The sequence below is a fragment of the Somniosus microcephalus genome, chromosome 1, assembly GCF_052327205.1.
Source record: "Somniosus microcephalus isolate GS21.2 chromosome 1, FLI_Smic_1.0, whole genome shotgun sequence".
Lineage (NCBI taxonomy): Eukaryota > Metazoa > Chordata > Chondrichthyes > Squaliformes > Somniosidae > Somniosus > Somniosus microcephalus.
In genome coordinates, this window is record NC_140987.1 from 461,703,698 (window position 1) to 461,727,113 (window position 23,416).

The 23,416-nt window shown below is 55.1% G+C and overlaps 1 protein-coding gene across 4 annotated transcripts in view; it reads right to left on the reverse strand.

The window, feature by feature from the left end:
- Positions 1-1,141: 1,141 nt before the first annotated feature.
- The window catches only part of adgrg4a (adhesion G protein-coupled receptor G4a), a 207,733-nt gene continuing 185,458 nt past the window's right edge, over positions 1,142-23,416 (reverse strand). The window contains exon 24 of one of the 4 annotated variants that reach the window (XM_086002304.1): positions 1,142-1,700. In XM_086002304.1, coding sequence (XP_085858430.1) covers positions 1,567-1,700 — 134 coding nt within the window. In that variant the 3' untranslated portion in view covers positions 1,142-1,566. The remainder of the gene's footprint in view (positions 1,701-23,416) is intronic. The other 3 variants (XM_086002303.1, XM_086002302.1, XM_086002305.1) reach the window with 3 other exon arrangements.

Below are 23,416 nucleotides of genomic sequence, written 5' to 3' on the forward strand. Positions count from 1 at the left end.
CTTTCCAATGTTTCCCTTCTCAATTATTGCATCAAATACATGAAACACACAATAAATAACGTAATTAAAATCAATCAATAACGAAGCAAAGGAACATCGGCACAGTTTTATCAATATATTGTCAATAATAATCATTTAGCGGGATTCTTGGTAAGGCAGACTCAGACTCTGATTTTCACACACTGTTTTAGGACGGATTGTAGAATGATTGGGAGATATATTGGATCACACTCTGTCAAACGGCAGCATCTTCTAAAGGGCGAGTCACTGGAGGAAGAGCCGAGACTGAACAGAAATCACCAAACCTGCTGTGTGGGTCAGAAAGGGCCCTGGGATCGTTCTCAAACCCAGCGGGAAATCACCGGGTTACCGGGGGGGGGGGGGGGGGTTGTTTTCCCGGGGGGGGGTATTTCCCAGGGGGGGGGTTATTTTCCCGGGGGGGGGTTATTTTCCCGGGGGGGGGGGGGTTGTTTTCCCGGGGGGGGGGGTTGTTTCCCGGGGGGGGGTTGTTTTTCCGGGGGGGGGTTGTTTTTCCCAGGGAGGGTTGTTTTTCCCAGGGGGGTTGTTTCCCGGGGGGGGGTTGTTTTTCCGGGGGGGGGTTGTTTTTCCCAGGGAGGGTTGTTTTTCCCAGGGGGGTTGTTTCCCGGCGGGGGGGTTGTTTTCCCGGGGGGGGTTGTTTTCCCCAGGGGGGTTGTTTCCCGGCGGGGGGGTTGTTTTCCCGGGGGGGGGTTGTTTTCCCAGGGGGGGGAGTATTTCCTGGGGGAGTTGTTTTCCCGGGTTGGGGTGGTTTCCCAGCGGGGGGGGGGGGGGGGGGTTTCCCGGGGGTTGTTTTCCCGGGGAGGGGGGTTGGTTTTCCCGGGGGGGGGTATTTCCTGGGGGAGTTGTTTTCCCGTGTTGGGGTTGTTTCCCCGGGGGGGTTGTTTTTCCCGGGGGGGGGGTTGGTTTTCCCGGGGGGGGTTGTTTCCCCGGGGGGGGGTTGTTTTCCCGGGGGCGGGTTGTTTTCCCGGGGGTTGTTTTCCCGGGGGGGGGTATTTCCTGGGGGAGTTGTTTTCCCGGGGGGGGGTTGTTTCCCCGGGGGGGGGTTGGTTTTCCCGGGGGGGGTTGTTTTCCCGGGGGGGGTTGTTTCCCCGGGGGGGGGGGTTGGTTTTCCCGGGGAGGGGGTTGGTTTTCCCGGGGGGGGGTTGTTTTCCCGGGGGCGGGTTGTTTTCCCGGGGGGGGGGGGTTGGTTTTCCCGGGGGGGGAGTTGGTTTTCCCGGGGGGGGGTATTTCCTGGGGGAGTTGTTTTCCCGTGTTGGGGTGGTTTCCCAGCGGGGGTTTTGTTTTCCCGGGGGGGGTGGGGTTTCCGGGGGTCTCGGTGCCCCCCCCCGTGCTCAACCCCCAGCCCGGACCCCATGCGACCCGGGGAGTCAATATAAAACCAACCCCCTCCTGCAGCAGAGTGAGTCCCACCCCGGATTTAACAGCAGGAATCTGCGACCTACAGCTCCAGACTAGGGAGGGTGACTCTGGCACAGCCTGTCCCACATGGGGTGCTGGTGTCGGTTCTGTTGTCGGGGGCTCACAGGTTCAGGTAGACGGCAGCGGCTGAGGGCCTTGGAGGCAAGGCGGCAGCTTGTGCTTCAGTTCAATGTCCCTGGGTGTCGCTCGCTGGTCTGTGCAGACGTCAAAGGACCAGTGATAATTGTTGCTGTAACCAAGACCTGGGGAATTTGCAGAGAAAGATCGTCAGAGACACGAAAGCTCCAATCAGAAAAACACTTACAGAAAACAAACACTAAACCAACAGGGACTCGATGGGCTGAACGGCCTCCTCCTGTGCCGTTATGACTCTAATGGGTAAAACTTGGGGAGCGCCCCCGGCACTACTTTCGCCAGGGCACTAACTTTAATGCCCGAAAATGTTAGCACCCCCACGGCCAATTTTCCCAGGTAGCGCCCCAAGAGGGAGGAGGGGCGCTACTGGAAGCGCCCGTGTGCCTCTTGAGGCGCTGCGAGTGAATATCACGGCGCTACATGCCGCGGTACTGCAGGCCTTGCTCCCCTTATTAAAGGGGCGGGGCCTGGCGCAGTGCGTCCCGGTGCCCAGCTGGGCCACCAGGGATTGGGAGTGCCGGAAAACGAGCCCAAGAGGAGTGCTGGGCTCACGGAGAGCATCTGGCACACCTCGGAGGGGGCTTCACGGGGGCTGGGGACAGCAATGGGGGGCAGGCGCTGGCAGGCAGCCAGCAACAAAAATGGCCACCCGCCACCTCCCCTTTACCTAGCGCCGCCCCGTCCGCAGGTAGGCCCCCCTGACCCCGGCAGACATAGCGTCTGGCGGTAAGTCGGGGTCGCCACCCAATACTACAGCCAGGGCGCAGTGCATGGCGATGACGTCATCACCAGCTGTGCAGCGCCGTGCGGTGCTAACGGTTAGCACCGCCACTAACCTCCCGCTGAATTTTGCAGGAGGTGTTAGCAGCGCTGCACCCAAGCGCTGGTTGATTTGCGCCCCGTTAGCGCCCAATTGGGGCGCTAATGGGAGGCGCAAATCAACCGAATTTAGCACGGATCTATGACCTTAGAATCGTGTGAAGGTAAAATGTTTCAGGGCTAGTTGAACAAACGTGATTTCCCATCCAGTAAAGGGACTACATTCCTCACCTGGTCTGGGCCTATAGGTGACTCCAGTCCCACACCACCATGGTTGCCTCTTAACTGCCCTCCGAAGTGGCCGAGCGAGACACTCCATTGTATCAAACCCGCCCCCAGCCGTTCAAGAAGAAGGCGCACCACCACCTCCAGCAACTAGAGGGTGGGCAGTAAATGCCAAATTGCCTCCTCTGTGCTGAATGTTTCTATGATTCTATGAAGAAGTTTTCCTGCATACACTGCGAGACTCTGCTACTGCTGTGAGTGCAGGGGGAGGAATATTTATGCAGCCCCTTCTCCAGCCGCATTTACATCTAGTGACACTCCACACTGGTGAGGGCTGGAGTACAAAGGGGAGGAGGTTTTGTTACAGCTGTACCGAGCTCTGGTCAGACCCCCTCTGGACACTGCGTTCAGTTCCGGGCCCCGCCCCTCTGGACACTGCGTTCAGTTCCGGGCCCCGCCCCTCTGGACACTGCGTTCAGTTCCGGGCCCCGCCCCTCTGGACACTGCGTTCAGTTCCGGGCCCCGCCCCTCTGGACACTGCGTTCAGTTCCGGGCCCCGCCCCTCTGGACACTGCGTTCAGTTCCGGGCCCCGCCCCTCAGGAAGGATATATCGGCCTCGGAGAGGGAGCAGCGCAGATTCACCAGAATGATACCGGGGCTGAAAGGGTTAAATTATAAGGACAGTTAGGACAGACTGGGCTTGTATTCCATCGAGTTTAGAAGATTAAGGGCTGATCTAATCAAGGTGTTTCAGATGATTAAAGGAGCTCATCGGGTCGATACAGAGAAACGATGGAATTCCCTCCACCCAAAATCTGTGGATGTTGGCGGTGAATTCAGGACTGAGAGCGAATGATTTTTGTTGGGTAAGGTGATCAAGAGATACGGAACCAAGGCGGGTAAATAGAGCTAAGATACAGATAAGCCATATTCTAATTGAAAGGTGGAACAAACTCAGGGGGCTGAATGGCCTCCTTCTGTTCCTAAGTTTCTACAAACTTGCAGTTCCTCCCTAACTGTTCTATTCCTCACCTACACTGGTGAAATACACCCGCCCGCAACACACCCGCCCGCAACACACCCGCCCTTAACACACTCGCCCGCAACACACACGCCCGTAACACACCCTCCGTAACACACCCGCCCGCAACACACCCGCCCGTAACACACCCGCCGTAACACACCGGCCCGCAACACACCCGCCCGTAACACACTCGCCCGTAAAACACCCGCTCGCAACACACCCGCTCGTAACACACCCGCCCGTAACACAGCCACCCGTAACACAGCTGCTCGTAAGACACCCACCCGTAGCACACCCGCCCGTAACACACACGCCCGTAACACACCTGCTCGTAACACACCCGCCCGTAACACACACGCCCGTAACACACACGCCCGTAACACACCCGCCCGTAACACACACGCCCGTAACACACCTGCTCGTAACACACCCGCCCGTAACACACCCGCCCGTAACACACACGCCCGTAACACACCTGCTCGTAACACAAACGCCCGTAACACACACGCCCGTAACACCCACGCCTGTAACACACCCGCCCGTAACACACCCGTTCGTAACACACCCGCTCGTAACAAACCCTCACATAACACACCCGCCCGTAACACACCCGCTCGTAACACACCCGCACGTAACACACCGGCACGTAACACACCCGCTCGTAACAAACCCACCCGTAACACACACGCCCGTAACACACCGGCCCGTAACACACCGGCACGTAACACACCCGCCCGTAACACGCCTGCCGTAACACACCGGCCCGTAACACACCCGCCCGTAACACACCCGCTCGTAACACACCCGCTCGTAACACACCCTCACATAACACACCTGCCCGTAACACACCCGCTCGTAACACACCCGCCCGTTACACACCCAACCGTAACACACCTGCTCGTAAGACACCCACCCGTAACACACCCGCCCGTAACACACTCGCCCGTAACACACTCGCCCGTAACACACTCGCCCGTAACACACTCACCCTTAACACACTCGCCCGTAACACACTCGCCCGTAACACACCCGCTCGTAACACACCCGCCTGTAACACACCCGTCCGTAACACACCCGCCTGTAACACACCCGCCCGTAACACACCCGCTCAAAACACACCCACCCTTTAAACACCCGCCCGTAACACACCCGCTCGTAACACACCCGTCCGTAACACACCCACCTGTAACACAACCGTCCGTAACACACCGGCCTGTAACACACCCGCCCGTAAAACACCCGTCCATTACACACCCGCCTGTAAGACACCCGTCCGTAACACACCCCGTCCATTACACACCCGCCCGTAACACACCCGCCCGCAACACACCCGCCCGTAACACACTCGCCCGTAAAACACCCGCTCGCAACACACCCGCTCGTAACACACCCGCCCGTAACACAGCCACCCGTAACACACCTGCTCGTAAGACACCCACCCGTAGCATACCCGCCCGTAACACACACGCCCGTAACACACCTGCTCGTAACACACCCGCCCGTAACACACACGCCCGTAACACACCCGCCCGTAACACACCCGCCCGTAACACACACGCCCGTAACACACCTGCTCGTAACACACCCGCCCGTAACACACACGCCCGTAACACACACGCCCGTAACACACCTCGTAACACAAACGCCCGTAACACACATGCCCGTAACACACACGCCCGTAACACACCCGCTCGTAACACACCCGCTCGTAACAAACCCTCACGTAACACACCCGCCCGTAACACACCCGCTCGTAACACACCCGCACGTAACACACCGGCACGTAACACACCCGCCCGTAACACACCTGCCCATAACACACCCGCCATAACACACCCGCTCGTAACACACCCGCCCGTAACACACACGCCCGTAACACACCGGCCCGTAACACACCGGCACGTAACACACCCGCCCGTAACACGCCCGCCGTAACACACCCGCCGTAACACACCCGCCCGTAACACACCCGCCCGTAACACACCCGCTCGTAACACACCCGCTCGTAACACACCCTCACATAACACACCCGCTCGTAACACACCCGCCCGTTACACACCCAACCGTAACACACCTGCTCGTAACACACCCGCCCGTAACACGCCCGCCGTAACACACCCGCCGTAACACACCCGCCCGTAACACACCTGCTCGTAACACACCCTCACATAACACACCCGCTCGTAACACACCCGCCCGTTACACACCCAACCGTAACACACCTGCTCGTAACACACCCGCCCGTAACTGACCCGCCCGTAACACACTCACCCGTAACACACCCGCCCGTAACATACCCGCCCGTAACACACTCGCCCGTAACACACCGGCACGTAACACACCCGCCCGTAACACGCCCGCCGTAACACACCCGCCGTAACACACCCGCCCGTAACACACCCGCCCATAACACACCCGCTCGTAACACACCCTCACATAACACACCCGCCCGTAACACACCCGCCCGTAACACACTCGTCCGTAACACACCCGCCCGTAACTGACCCGCCCGTAACACACTCGCCCGTAACACACCCGCCCGTAACATACCCGCCCTTAACACACCCGCCCTTAACACACCCGCGCGTAAGACACCCGCTCGTAACACACCCGCACATAACACACCCGCCCTTAGCACACCCGCCCGTAACACACCCGCCCCAACACACCCGCCCCTAACACACCCGCCCGTAACACACCCGCCCTTAACACACCCACCCGCAACACACCCGCCCGCAACACACCCGCCCCTAACACACCCGCCCCTAACACACCCGCCCCTAACACACCCGCCCCTAACACACCCGCCCCTAACACACTCGCCCGTAACACACCCGCCCCAACACACCCGCCCGTAACACACCCGCCCGTAACACACTCGTCCGTAACACACCCGCCCCAACACACCCGCCCGCAACACACCCGCCCCTAACACACTCGCCCGTAACACACCCGCCCTTAACACACCCGCCCGTAACACACCCGCCCGTAACACACCCGCCCCAACACACCCGCCCGTAATACACCCGCCCGTAACACACCCGCCCCAACACACCCGCCCCTAACACACTCGCCCGTAACACACCCGCCCTTAACACACCCGCCCGTAACACACCCGCCCGTAACACACTCGTCCGTAACACACCCGCCCCAACACACCCGCTCGTAACACACCCGCCCGTAACACATCCGCCCGTAACACACCGGCCCGTAACACACCCGCCCTTAACACACCCGCCCTTAACACACCCGCGCGTAAGACACCCGCTCGTAAAACACCCGCACATAACACACCCGCATGTAACACACGGGCCCGTAACACACCCGCCCATAACACACCCGCCCATAACACACCCGCCCATAACACACCCGCCCGTAACACACCCGCCCGCAACACACCCGCCCCTAACACACCCGCCCCTAACACACCCGCCCCTAACACACCCGCCCGTAACACACCCGCCCGCAACACACCCGCCCGCAACACACCCGCCCGCAACACACCCGCCCGCAACACACCCGCCCCTAACACACCCGCCCCTAACACACCCGCCCCTAACACACCCGCCCTTAACACACCCGCCCGCAACACACCCGCCCGCAACACACCCGCCCGTAACAAACCCGCCCCTAACACACACCCCTGTAACACACCCGCTCGTAACACACCCGCCCGTAAAACAACCGCTCGTAACACACCCGCCCGTAACACACCCGCCCGTAACACACTCGCCCCTAACACACACCCCTGTAACCCACCCGCTCGTAACACACCCACCCGTAAAACAACCGCTCGTAACACACCCGCCCGTAACACACCCGCCCGTAACACACTCGCCCGTAACACACACCCCTGTAACACACCCGCTCGTAACACACCCGCCCGTAACACACTCACCCGTAACACACCCGCCCGTAACACACCCACCCAAAACTGACCCGCTCGTAACACACCCGCACGTAACACACCCGCCCGTAACACACCCGCCCGTAACACACCCACTCGTAACACACCCGCCGTAACACACCCACCCGTAACACACCCGCCCGTAACACACCCGCCCGTAACACACCCGCCCGTAACACACCCGCCCGTAACACAGCCACCCGTAACACACCCACCCGTAACACACCCGCCGTAACACACCCACCCGTAACACACCCGCCCGTAACACACCCGCCCGTAACACAGCCACCCGTAACACACTCACCCGTAACACACCCGCCCGTAACACACCCGCCCGTAACTGACCCGCTCGTAACACACCCGCTCGTAACACACCCGCCCGTAACACACCCGCCCATAACACACCCGCCCGTAACAAACCCGCCCACAACACACCCGTCCGTAACACACCCGGCGTAACATACCCGCCCGCAAAACACCCGCCCCAACACAGCCGCCCGCAACACACCCGCCCGCAACACACCCGCCCGCAACACACCCACCGTAATACACCCGCCCGCAACACACCCGCCCCTAACACACCCGCCCGCAACACACCCACCCCTAACACACTCGGCCGCAACACACCCGCCCGCAACACACCCGCCGCAACACACCCGCCCGCAACACACACGCCCCGAACACACCCGCCTGTAACACACCCGCCCATAACACACCCGCCGTAACACACGGGCCCGTAACACACACGCCCGTAACACACCTGCCATCTCACACACGCCCGTAACACACCCGCCCGTAACACACACGCCCGTAACACACCCGCCCGTAACACACCCGCCCGTAACACACCCGCCCGTAACACACCCACTCGTAACACACCCGCCCGTAACACACCCGCCCGTAACACACCCGCCCGTAACATACCCGCCCGTAACACACTGACCCGTAACACACTCACCCGTAACACACCCACCCGTAACACACACGCCCGTAACACACTCACCCGTAACACACCCACCCGTAACACACACGCCCGTAACACACACACCCGTAACACACACACCCGTAACACACACGCCCGTAACACACCCGCCCGTAACACACCCGCCCGTAACAAACCCGCCCGCAACACACCCGCCCGCAACACACCCGCCCGCAACACACCCGCCCCTAACACACCCGCCAGCAACACACCCGCCCACAGCACACCCGCCCGCAACACACCCGCCCGCAACACACCCGCCCGCAACACACTGGCCCGCAACACACCCGCCCGCAACACACCCGCCCCTAACACACCCGCCCGCAACACACCCGCCCCTAACACACTCGGCCGCAACACACCCGCCCACAACACACCCGCCGCAACACACCCGCCTGCAACACACCTGCCCCGAACACACCCGCCTGTAACACACCCGCCGTAACACACACGCCCGTAACACACCCGCCCCTAACACACCCGCCCGTAACACACCCGCCGTAACACACACGCCCGTAACACACCCGCTCGTAACACACCCGCCGCAACACACCCGCCCGTAACACACCCACCCGTAATACACCCGCCGTAACACACGGGCCCGTAACACACCCGCCCGTAACACACCCGCCGTAACACACCCGCCCGTAACACACCCGCCCGTAACACACCCGCCCTTAACACACCCGCCCATAACACACTCGCCCATAACACACCCGCCCCTAACACACCCGCCCGTAACACACTCGCCCGTAATACACCCGCCCGTAACACACCCGCCCGTAACACACCCGCCCGTAACACACCCGCCCTTAACACACCCGCTCGTAACACACCCGCACGTAACACACCTGCACGTAACACACGGGCCCGTAACACACCCGCCCGTAACACACCTGCCGTAACACACACGCCCGTAACACACCCGCTCGTAACACACCCACCCGTAACACACCCGCCCTTAACACACCCGCTTGTAACACACCCGCCTGTAACAAACCCTCACATAACACACCCGCTTGTAACACACCCGCTCGTAACACACCCGCACGTAACACACCCGCCTGTAAAACACACCCGCCCGTAACATTCCCGCCCGTAACACACACGCCCGTAACACATCCGCTCGTAACACACCCGCTCGTAACACGCCCTCACGTAACACACCCACCCATAACACACCCGCTCGTAACACACCCTCACGTAACACACCCACCCGTAACACACCCGCTCGTAACACACCCGCCCGTTACACACCCAACCATTACACATCCACCCGCAACACACACGCCCACCGGCAACACACCAGTCCATAACACACCCGCTCGTAACACACCCGCCCATAACACAGCCACCCGTAACACACCTGCTCCTAAGACACCCACCCGTAACACACCCGCCCGTAACACACACGCCCGTAACGCACCCGCCCGTAACACACTCACCCGTAACACACTCGCCCGTAACACACCCGCTCATAACACACCCGCCTGTAACACACCCGTCCATAACACACCCGCCCGTAACACACCCGCCAGTAACACACCCGTCCGTAACACACCAATCCGTAACACACCCACCTGTAACACACCCGCATGCAACACACCCGTCTGTAACACACCCGCCCGTTAACACACCCGCCCGTAACACACTCACCCATAACACACCCGCCCGTAACACACCCGCTCGTAACACACCCGTCCGTAACATACCGGCCTGTAACACACCCGCCCGTAACACACCCCGTCCGTTACACACCCGCCCGTAACACACCCGCCCGCAACACACCTGTCCATAACACACCCGCCCGCAACACACCCGCCCGTAACACACCCGCCTGTAACGCACCCGCCCGTAACACACACGCCCGTAAAACACCCCGTCCGTAACACACACGCCCGTAACACACCTGCTCATAACACACCCGCCCTTAACACACCCGCCCGTAACACACCCGCCCGTAACACACACGCCCGTAACACACACGCCCGTAACACACCTGCTCGTAACACACCCACCCGTAACACACACGCCCGTAACACACACGCCCTTAACACACCCGCCCGTAACACACATGCCCGTAACACACCTGCTCGTAACACACCCGCCCGTAACACACCCGCCTGTAACACACACGCCCGTAACACACCTGCTCGTAACACACCTGCTCGTAACACACACGCCCGTAACACACACGCCCGTAACACACACGCCCGTAACACACACGCTCATAACACACCCGCCCGTAACACACCCGCTCGTAACACACCCGCTCGTAACATACCCTCACGTAACACACCCGCCCATAACAGACCTGCTCGTAACACACCCGCACGTAACACACCGGCACGTAACACACCCGCCCGTAACACACCCGCCCGTAACACACCCGCCGTAACACACCCGCTCATAACACACCCACCCGTAACACATACGCCCATAACACACCCGCCCGTAACACACCCGCTCGTAACACACCCGCTCGTAACACACCCTCACGTAACACACCCGCCCGTAACACACCCGCTCGTAACACACCCGCCCATTACACACACAACCGTTACACAGCCGCCCGCAACACATATGGCCACCCGCAACACACCAGTCCATAACACACCTGCTCGTAAGACACCCACCCGTAACACACCCGGCCGTAACACACTCGCCCGTAACACACCCGCCCGTAACACACTCACCCGTAACACACCCGCCCGTAACACACCCGCTCGTAACACACCCGTCCGTAACACACCCGCTCGTAACACACCCGTCCGTAACACACCCGCTCGTAACACACCCGTCCGTAACACACCCGCCCGCAACACACCCGCCCGTAACACACCCGCCTGTAACACACCCGCCCGTAACACACCCGTCCGTAACACACCCGCCCGTAACACACCCGCTCATAACAAACCCTCACGTAACACACCCGCCCGTAACACACCCGCTCGTAACACACCCGCTCGTAACACACCCTCACGTAACACATCCGCCCATAGCACACCCGCTTGTAACACACCCGCCCATTACACACCCAACCGTTACACACCCGCCCGCAACACACATGCCCACCCGCAACACACCAGTCCGTAACACACCCGCCCGTAACACACCCGCCCGGAACACACCCGCCCGTAACACACGCACCCTTTACACACCCGCCCGTAACACACCCGCTCGTAACACACCCGTCCGTAACACACCCACCCGTGACACACCCGCCCGCAACACACCCGCCCGTAACACACATGCCTGTAACACACCCGCAACACACCCGCCCGTAACACACCCGTCCGTAACACACCCGCCCGTAACACACCCGCTCGTAACAAACCCTCACGTAACACACCCGCCCGTAACACACCCGCTCGTAACACACCCGCTCGTAACACACCCTCACGTAACACATCCGCCCGCAACACACCCGCCCGTAACACACATGCCTGTAACACACCCGCAACACACCCGCCCGTAACACAACCGCCCGTAACACACCCTCACGTAACACATCCGCCCGTAACACACCCGCTCGTAACACACCCGCCCATTACACACCCAACCGTTACACACCCGCCCGCAACACACATGCCCACCCGCAACACACCAGTCCGTAACACTCCCGCTCGCAACACACCCGCCCGTAACACAGCCACCCGTAACACACCTGCTCGTAAGACACCCACCCGTAACACACCCGCCCGTAACACACTCGTCCATAACACACTCGTCCGTAACACACTCACCCGTAACACACCCGCTCGAAACACACCCGCCCGTAACACACCCGCCCGTAACACACCCGCCCGTAACACACCCGCCCGTTAACGCACCTGCCCGTAACACACCCGCTCGTAACACACCCGCCCGCAACACACCCACCCGTAACACACCCGCTCATAACACACCCACCCGTTACACACCCGCCCGTAACACACCCGCTCGTAACACACCCGTCCGTAACACACCCACCCGTAACACACCCGTCCGTAACACACCGGCCTGTAACACACCCGCCCGTAAAACACCCGTCCGTTACACACCCGCCTGTAACACACCCGTCCGTAACACACACCGTCCGTTACACACCCGCCCGTAACACACCCGCCCGTAACACACCCTCACGTAACACACCTGTAGTGTATGTACCCGTCTACCTTTAAGAGAACTATTGTATGTAACCGTTCACCTTTAAGAGAACTATTTTAGGTGTGGCACTACTTTGTTTGGCTTCTGTATACTGTAATACCGACGGTGACCACACCAGTATATAAGTGTTGTGTCAGGATTTATTGGGCAGATTCGCCCCGACCTTCGAATAGTAAAGTCCTGTTTTAAGTTACTCTTGGAGTCTGTGTATTAATTAACTAAACAACCCACAGACTTTACAGTGGCGACGAGTCCGATCGTACCCTGCGGCAACAATACCTCCGAAGCAGTTAACGAGCGTCGAGAAGAGGCAACCGCCCTCGTCGTTCTGCTGGGAGAAAACTCGAGGCTGCAGAACTAGAAAGGAGGAAGAATTTAGAGACAAAGACTTCCATCAGCAACAGGCACTGACTGTCCCTTCTGCCACGGTGAGGAGTGAGCTGATCAGCACGAGAAGCAAGGCGGCCACGGTGACTGTGAGTAAGGGAAAGTAAAAAGAATAACCGGAGGAGAAGGGCGGTGCACTCGACCACGGTCGAGGGGGAAAGGAGCCAGACAGAAGTCGGGTCCAGAGGCGCTGAGACTGGGGCAGCGTGGAGCAAGGAAGCCGCGGTACAGACAGGCTGGGGGACGCAACGGCGTCGAGAGACAGCTAGACCACGACCGGCGAAAAAGGCCGGGCAGCGACCGAAGCCACGAAGCGCTGCGACCGGGAACGTAGGCGCGGGAAGAGATAAACTCAGCCACAGCCGGGGAGGGAAGCACCGGACTGCGAGAGGACTGGGAGGCGCGATTGGGAGCCGAGCGAGCGGGAGAGGCAGAGCCGACCAAGGGAGACTGAGCGAGAGCCAGTCCAGCGGCTGAAACTGTTCTCCGTCAACGGGGTGTACCCAGCGCCGGTAGAGCCGAGCGAGCGGGAGAGAGACAGAGCCCGAGCAAGGGAGACTGAGCGAGAGCCAGTCCAGCGGCTGAAACTGTTCTCCGTCAACGGGGTGTACCCAGCGCCGGTAGAGCCGAGCGAGCGGGAGAGAGACAGAGCCCGAGCAAGGGGAACTGAGCGAGAGCCAGCCCAGCGGCTGAAACTGTTCGCCGTCAACGGGGTGTACCCAGCGCCGGTTGCCCTGCCGAGAAAAGGGAAAGCACTGAAGCCGACGCGCAGGCTGTGAACCTGAAAGCCAGCGGCCGTCGCCCGTGGGGAAAGTGTACCCCTCTCGCTAGGGAAGAAACGCGGGAAGCCGCCATTAGGCGGGGAAGAAGACAGAAGCGGGAAACCGCCATTGAAGTGGGCGGGGAGAGAAGATAAGCGCGGGAAACCGCCATTTTCGCGGGAACCGCCATCTTGGAAAAAAAATAATAAATAAATAAAAGAAAATTTAAAGAAATAATTCGTGGTGTTACCAGGAAGAGAGGAAGATGCCTAAGCGTGGTAACATCAACGATTTTAATTCCGAGGTAGAAGACTGGGCCACGTATGTGGAACGCATTGAGATCTATTGTGAGGCCAATAAAATAGAAGAAGATGACAAAGCTATAACCTTGCTAAACTCGATGGGCGCGAAGACATACGGGCTCTTGAAGCATCTACTAGCACCAGCTAAACCGGCGGATCAGACTTTCGATGATATTGTGACTGTTCTGAAGGATCACTTGAACCCCACACCGTTGATGTTGGCGGAACGATTCAAATTCTATGCGAGAACGCAACGGAAAGACGAAAGCAACGCAGAATACTTGGTCGAACTGCGTAGACTAGCGAAATACTGCCAGTTTGGAGGGAATCTGACAGAGGCATTGCGAGACAAGTTCGTGTGCGGATTGGCAAAGGAAGGAACGCAAAAGCGACTACTCGAAGAGAACGACCTTACACTTGACAGGGCTGTCCTTATTGCAGCATCGCACGAAGCCGCAGCGAAGGGAACTGCGGAAATGCAGCTAAAGACAGCGGCACTCAGTGTGGATCAAATTACCTCGACAACAACAAAATGCTATCATTGTGGGAAGACAACACACGACCAGAGCCAATGCTGGTTTAAGAACCAGGAATGTAGGAAATGTGGCAAACTGGGTCACATAGCTAAGGTATGCCGGTCAGGGAAGAAGACCAACAACCAAAGGAAGCCATCACAGGAAAAGTACAACAAGGTACACAAGGTGGCTGAGAAGAGTTCAGATGAACAGAATTCAGACTCAGACCCAAACGGCCAGGAGCTGGGTAGTCTGAGAATTCACAATGTGAGTAAGGAAGCTGACCTACAAACTATCTGGGTCATGCTAAAAATAGCTGGAGTCCAAGTGAAAATGGAGTTGGACACTGGATCAGCTCTATCAGTCATAAATCGAAGGGATTACCACCAGCTATTCTCACATATACCCTTAAGGGATACCAAGTTCGTATTGCAGACATACACGGGGCATAAAGTATACCCCATGGGAAAGATAAGAGTCAAGGTGAGAGATAGGGGTAAAGAACACCCAAGAATGAACTTATACGTACTACCTGAGGGAGGACCACCACTTCTAGGACGGGAGTGGATCAAGAAAATAGACATGGAATGGCACTATTTAAAAGCCATAACGAGTGAGGACTCGGTGCAGACAATCAGCTCAGATTCTGAATCGGATGACGATAAGACCAACCCAAATGTGAAAGACAAGGCTAAAATGGACTTGCCGACTAAGGTTAGAAAAACGAAGGCATGCAGAAAGGCTTATGCTTCAGAGAAGAACAAAGTTTCAGAACAGATCTCCACTGAACAACGACAACATAGTTTGACAGAGAATTCTGAGTCTGTTCGGTTTAAGGACATATCCATGACGGAAGAACACCGAGCTCGGACTCAACTTTATTTCAAATCACGACAACAATTAGAACAATTGAGTTACCGTCTCGTACAAGAGATGAAAACAATGAAAAAGTTCTATGACACCGAATGGGAGAATCTGGAAAGACAACAGAAGCAGCTAGCTCAAGCAGAGAGCGACCATAGAGCCATCGTGACCAATCACCGATCACATACATAGATACATAGATACATAGAAGATAGGAGCAGGAGTAGGCCATTCGGCCCTTCGTGCCTGCTCCGCCATTCGATGAGATCATGGCTGATCCTTTAATTCAGTATCCCGTCCCCGCCTTCTCTCCGTAACCCTTAACCCCTTTTGCCCATAGAAATATATCTAATTCCCTCTTAAATATATTTAATGAGCTGGCGTACACTGCCCTCTGTGGCAATGAGTTCCACAGGTTCACCACTCTCTGAGTGAAGAAATTCCCCCTCATCTCTGTCCTAAATGGTTTAGCCCTTATCCTTAAATTATGTCCTCTAGTTCTGTTCTCACCCGCCAAGGGAAACATTCCTTCTGCATCCAGTCTGTCTAGACCTGTCAGAATTTTATACACTTCTATGAGGTCCCCTCTCAATCTTCTAAACTCCAGTGTGTACATCCCTAAACTACATAGTCTCTCCTCATAGGTCATTCCCGCCATTCCTGGTATCAGCCTGGTGAATCGCCGCTGCACCCCCTCCATGGCAAGAACATCCTTCCTCAGATGAGGCGACCAAAACTGTACACAGTACTCGAGGTGTGGTCTCACCAGTGCCCTGTACAGCTGCAGCAAGGTATCCCTGTTCCTGTATTCTAACCCTTTTGCTATGAAGGCCAGCATACCGTTTGCCTTCTTGACCGCCTGTTGCACCTGCATGCTCGCCTTCAGTGACTGGTGTACAAGAACACCCAGGTCTCTCTGTACTTCCCCCTCTCCCAATCTATTGCCATTTAAATAATAATTTGCCCTCCCGTTCCTGCACCCAAGGTGGATAACTTCGCACTTGTCCACATTATAGTGCATCTGCCATTTATCCGCCCAATCGCCCAGTCTGTCCAAATCGCTCTGGAGCTTCCTGGTCTCTTCCTCTGAGCCCACCCCCCCTCCTAGTTTAGTGTCGTCTGCAAATTTGGAAATGCTGCATCCGACTCCCTGATCCAGGTCATTAATGTAAATTGTGAACAGCTGGGGGCCCAGGACAGATCCCTGTGGTACCCCACTTGTTACTGCCTGCCATTCAGAAAATGAGCCGTTTATTCCAACTCTCTGTTTTCTATCTGACAGCCAGTTCCCTATCCACGCCAAAACTTTCCCCTTTATCCCATGAGCCTCAATTTTCCATGCTAATCTTTTATGTGGGACCTTATCGAAGGCCTTTTGGAAGTCCAGGTACACCACATCTACTGGCTCTCCCCCATCTATTCTACCAGTTACTCCCTCAAAAAATTCCAATAGATTAGTCAAGCACGATTTACCCTTTGTAAATCCATGTTGACTCTGTCCTATCCTGTCCCCATTTGCTAAGTGCTCCGCTATTTCATCCTTAATGATGGACTCCAGCATTTTGCCCACAACTGATGTAAGGCTTACAGGTCTGTAATTACCTGCTTTTTCCCTACCCCCCTTTTTGAATAGTGGGGTAACGTTAGCTACCCTCCAATCCATCGGCACTGTTCCCGAGTCTAATGAATTCTGAAAAATCATCCTTAGTGCATCCGCTATCTCTAGGGCCACCTCCTTCAGTACCCTAGGATGCATGTTATCAGGCCCTGGGGATTTGTCCACCTTCAATCCCTTTAGCTTCCTTAACACCATATCCTTAGAGATATTGATTTGCGTCAGTTCCTCCTTTGCCAATGTCCCTATTTTTCCCGATATCCCAGGGAGGTTTTTTGTGTCTTCCTTCGTAAAGACTGACCCAAAGTATGCATTTAGTTGATCTGCCATTTCCTTATTTCCCATTATATATTCCCCCGTATCTGACTGCAATGGACCAACTTTGGTTTTCACCAGTCTTTTCCTTTTGATATATTTATAAAAGCTTTTGGAGTTAGTTTTTATATTTTCCGCCAGCTTGTTTTCGTAAGCTATTTTGCCCCTCTTGATCATGCCCTTTGCCCTCCTTTGCTCTATCTTAAACTGTTCCCAATCTTCCGCTCTGGCGCTTTTTTTGGCTATTTTATACGCCCTATCTTTGGATTTTATGCTGTCTCTAATTTCCCCTGTTATCCACGGTTGAGTCACCTTTTTAGATTTCCTTTTATGCCAGATTGGTATAAACAATTTTTGCAATTTTGTCATTCTATCTTTAAATGTTTGCCATTGTTTATCTACCTCCAGTCCTCCCAGGAACGTTGTCCAATCAGACCTACTCAGTTCCCGTCTCATGGCATCATAATTCCCCTTGTTTAAATTCAGGACCTTAGTCTCTGAGTCAATTTCTTCGCTCTCCATTTCGAGTGAGAAATCGATCATGTTATGATCGCTCTGACCCAAGGGTCCCCGTACAACAAGATTACTGATTAGTCCCTTCTCATTGCACAGTACCCAGTCCAATATAGCCTGTTCCCGAGTTGGTTCCTCGACATATTGATCCAGATAACCATCCCTTAAACACTCAAGGAATTCCTCCTCCTCATTATTTTTACTGATTAGGCTAGTCCAATCTATATGTAAGTTAAAGTCACCTATGATGACAGCTGTGCTCTTATTGCACGCTTCTCTAATTTCCCTCGTGATGCCCTCCCTAACCTCTATTTTACTATTTGGAGGCCTATATACCACTCCTATTAATGTTTTTCGCCCCTCGCTATTTCTTAGCTCCACCCATATAGATTCTGTATTAACTGAGTTAATATCCTTCTTTTCAATTGCATTTATCCCCTCTTTTACTAGCAATGCTACCCCTCCTCCCTTTCTTTTTTGTCGATCCTTCCTAAATACTGAATACCCCTGTATGTTAAGCTCCCAGCCCTGCTCACCCTGCAACCATGTTTCCGTAATCCCAATTAGATCATAATTATTAACCTCTATTTCCACAGCTAATTCATCTACCTTGTTCCTGATGCTTCTCGCATTAAGGTATAAAACCCTCAGGCTTTTTTTATGCTCACATTTTTTATGAATTAGTTTGGCCCTTTGTTTTTTGTTCCTCACCCTTTTACCATTTATTTCTGTCTGCCTTTCACTTTCCTCTATTTCACTACATAGGTTTCTAGCCCCCTGCCATACTAGTTTAAATGCTCCCGAACTGCTTTATCAAAAATTACCCCGAGAACATCAGTTCCATCTCTGCACAGGTGTAGACCGTCCCTTTTGTATAGGTCACACCTACCACAAAACTGGTTCCAATGCCTCAAAAATTTAAAACCCTCCCTCTTACACCACTGCTCAAGCCACGTATTTAGCCTAACTATCCTGTTCTCTGTACTCTTACTAGCACGTGGCACTGGTAGTAATCCAGAGATTACTACCTTCGAGGTCCTACTTTTTAGCTTGGCTCCTAACTCCCTAAATTCTACTTGTAGGACCTCTTCCCTTTTTTTAGCTACGTCGTTGGTACCAACATGTATCACGACAACTGGCTGTTCCCCCTCCCCCTCCAGAATGTTCTGCACCCGCGCCGAGACATCCTTGACCCTTGCACCAGGGAGGCAACATACCATCCTGGAGTCTCGGTCGCGACCACAGAAACCCCTATCTATTCCCCTTACAATCGAATCCCCTATTACTATAGCCCTGCCACTCTTTTTCCCTCCCTTCTTTGCAACAGAGCCAGTCATGGTGCCATGAGCCTGGCTGCTGGTGCCTTCCCCCGATGCGTCACCCCCCCCGACAACAGTACCTAAGACGGTGAACCTGTTGCTAAGGGAGACAACCCCAGGGGATTTCTGCACTACCTTCCTGCCCTTGCTCTGCCTTTTGGTCACCCATGTACTGTCTACGCTGGCCTTAACCTGCGGTGTGACCAACTCACTAAATGTGCTATCCACACCCCTCTCAGAATCGTGGATGCTCCAAAGTGAGTCCATCTGCAGCTCAAGGGCCGTCATGCGGTCCCACATGAGCTGCAGCTGGACACACTTCCCGCACACATAGTCGTCAGGGACACAGGAAGCGTCCCTGATTTCCCACATGTTACAGGAGGAGCATGACACAGGTCCGAGCTCTACTGCCATGACTTAACCCTTATATTACTTTTTAATTTTCTAGTTTTAGTTTATTTATCGACTTTTGTTTTCCCGAAGCTTACTTAGACCAATGTATACTGTACTCCTCTTATTCCTTTTTAAACTAACCAAATCCCACTAGTTTTGGTTTTACTTTCTAGGAAGGTTTGAGGAAAGTACTTACCAGTTAGTCTTACCTCCCTGGTCTTTCACTGACTTCCCGGTCTTGTCCCCTTGGTCCTACGCCGACTTCCCGCTCCTCCCGGTTCCTGCCCTGCTGAAAAGAAACTGAGACCAAAAAATTTGTGACCTCTGTTTTTAGACAGCTGCTAAAGACTACTAGGTTAGAGGAGGGGGGCGGTGGGGGTTCCTACTCTGTAGGAACTCGGGTTTAAGCCACCACCCTCCTTAAATACCTTTCACCTGGGTGCTTCCCACCAGGTCCGCTTCTGAAAAAAAGCTCAAGAGCTGGACTTCCGCCTCAGCTGTTTTTTAAATGGCCCCGAGTCTCGCCGACTGCTGCCTCTCCGCTCCGCTCCTGGGCTGCTGCTCCTCCCCCGAACTGGTCGGGCCTCTGCCTTTGGCGCCGGTTTTTAAACCGGGCTCCTCACCTCCTCCGCTGCTGCTCCTCCCCCGAACTGGTCGGGCCTCTGCCTTTGGCGCCGGTTTTTAAACCGGGCTCCTCACCTCCTCCGCTGCTGCTCCTCCCCCGAACTGGTCGGGCCTCTGCCTTTGGCGCCGGTTTTTAAACCGGGCTCCTCACCTCCTCCGCTGCTGCTCCTCCCCCGAACTGGTCGGGCCTCTGCCTTTGGCGCCGGTTTTTAAACCGGGCTCCTCACCTCCTCCGCTGCTGCTCTCCCTTATGATGTTCAGGAGTTAGAATATTTGCAGAAAGAAGCAAATGAAGAGGAATCTTCAGGAAGCCAGGATTTTATTCCAGTTCTTCTCTACGACTCCTTACAAGCAGAGTTTGAGAAGTTGAAGGAACAGTATGAACAGGCCCAGGCTACAATCCTGGAGGGGGTTAACTCGGCAACCTCCAAAAAGCTAGTTTCAGTGGAAGCATATGAGCAACTAAAGGTTGAACATGAAAGTCAAGATGTCCAAGAACTCATAAAAATATTGAAGGAAACCCAAGACAAATATAAGGCGGCAATGACCGAGGTTCAACAACTTGAAGAACAGATTCAACTGGGAATTCTTTCAGTGAAAGAAAAGGCAACTGTAAGAAACACAGAGACTGTAAGAATGGCCCCTGAACATGAGCTAGAGAGCATCAAGGCGCAACTTCTCCGAGCGCTTAAAGCCAAAGTACAAGGGGAAAAAAAGGGGAAAGCATTGGAGGAAAAGGTGGATGAAATGGAGAAGACTCTGATCCACAGGGTCCCCGTGGAAGAGTTAACGGTCAGCCAACTCCTTCATATGCTGAGAGACAAGACTCTGCAATGGGAACCATTTGAACATGAGCTTCAATCTTCAAAGGGAAGGGGTTCGGAGCTCTCAAAAGTTTGGGGAATAGTTGAGGTTGCAACACAGATTTTACGGGGCTGCCGAAAGTACGCTGAATCACGTCAATGTGAACTACAGAATGTTGAAACAGCTGCTCCAGTAGAAGGATTGAATAGCCCGATCAATCAATCCCCGATGGAAGGGGAAGTATTGGAATCACAAATGAGGCCATTAGTGAAGGATTGGCAGGAAACCCAGGAAGAGCGGGATGAATATGAACGCATGAAGAAGTCTCTTCAGGAAAGATGTCTAGGGAGGGAACAACAGTCGGCTAATGTCCAGTTGGTTAAGGAAGAAGTAGCAGGCCCTCTCGCTAGGCTAGCTCAGGACGACACCGAATATTACCATGACCTGTTGAGTGACATGGAATATTACGATGACTTGGTCTGCCCAGCTTGTGATGAAAACTCCCAAAGTGCAGAAATCAGGATGAAGCACTTAAAGTCTAAGGAACATAGGGAGATGGTGGCGCTACAGCTGGCAGCGGATAAGGGAGCCCCGAGAGTCTCCAAGAAGCAGAAAAGAAAAAGACAAAGCAGAAGACGATAACCATCTAAATCATTATCACTTCTATCAGATCATGCACGTGGGCCCTACGAAGGGGGCCAAATCAGTTGGAAAGTAGGAAAAATTACCAAGGCAATCCAGCTGTTTGTAAAAGTCAGCACTGCTGGTTCAGCAGGACGGAAGTTCAAGCTGTTAAGCCAAGGAAAAGACTATTGGATGAGTCACGCTAGAAATGTGAACCGGCTACACCACAGAGATGTTGTTCGGACCGAGTCAAGACCAAAGACTGAATCTGTGAACTGTTCCCGCAGAGACTGAATCTGTGAACTGTTTCCCGCAGAGACTATATCTGTGAATTGTTTTACATGAAGTTGATTATATGTTATGTTTAATGGGGAATAAGTATGTTGTAAGCTAAAAAGGGAGGATTATAGTGTATGTACCCGTCTACCTTTAAGAGAACTATTGTATGTAACCGTTCACCTTTAAGAGAACTATTTTAGGTGTGGCACTACTTTGTTTGGCTTCTGTATACTGTAATACCGACGGTGACTACACCAGTATATAAGTGTTGTGTCAGGATTTATTGGGCAGATTCGCCCCGACCTTCGAATAGTAAAGTCCTGTTTTAAGTTACTCTTGGAGTCTGTGTATTAATTAACTAAACAACCCACAGACTTTACAACACCCGCCCGTAACACACCCGCCCGCAACACACCCGCCCGTAACACACCCACCTGTAACACACCCGCAACACACCCGCCCGTAACACACCCGCCCGTAACAAACCCGCTCGTAACACACCCGCCCGTAAAACACCCGCCCGTAACAAACCCGCTCGTAACACACCCGCCCGTAAAACACCCCACCCGTAACAAATCCGCTCGTAACACACCCACCTGTAACACACCCGCCCGTAACACACACGCCCGTAAAACACCCCGTCCGTAACAGACCCGCCTGAAACACACCCGCCTGCAACACACCCGCCCGTAACACACCCGCCTGAAACACATTCGCCTGTAACACACCCCGTCCATAACACACCCGCCCATAACACACCCGCCTGTTACACACCCGCCCGTTACACATCCGCCTGAAACACATCCGCCTGAAACACACCCGCCTGAAACACACCCGCCTGAAACACACCCGCCCGTTACACAGCCGCCCGTTACATACCCGCCCGTTATACACCCCGCCCGTTATACACCCGCCCGTTACACACCCGCCCGTTATACACCCGCCCGTTACACACCCACCCATTATACAGCCCGCCCATAACACACCCGCCCGTTATACACCCCGCCCCTCATACACCCGCCCGTTATACACCCTCCCGTTATACACCCAATGTTATACACCCGCCCGTTATACACCCGCTCGTTATACACCTCGCCCGTTATACACCCCCCGTTATACACCCGCTCGTTATTCACCCGCTCGTTATACACCTCGCCCGTTACACACCCGCTCGTTATAAACCTCGCCCGTTATACACCTCGCCCGTTATACACCCGCCCGTTATACACCCGCTCGTTATACACCTCGCCCGTTATACACCCGCTCGTTATTCCCCCGCCCGTTATACACCCGCCGTTATACACCCGCCCGTTACACACCCGCCCATTATACACCCGCCCGTTACACACCCGCTCATTATACACCCGCCTGTTATACACTCCGCCCATTATACACCCGCCC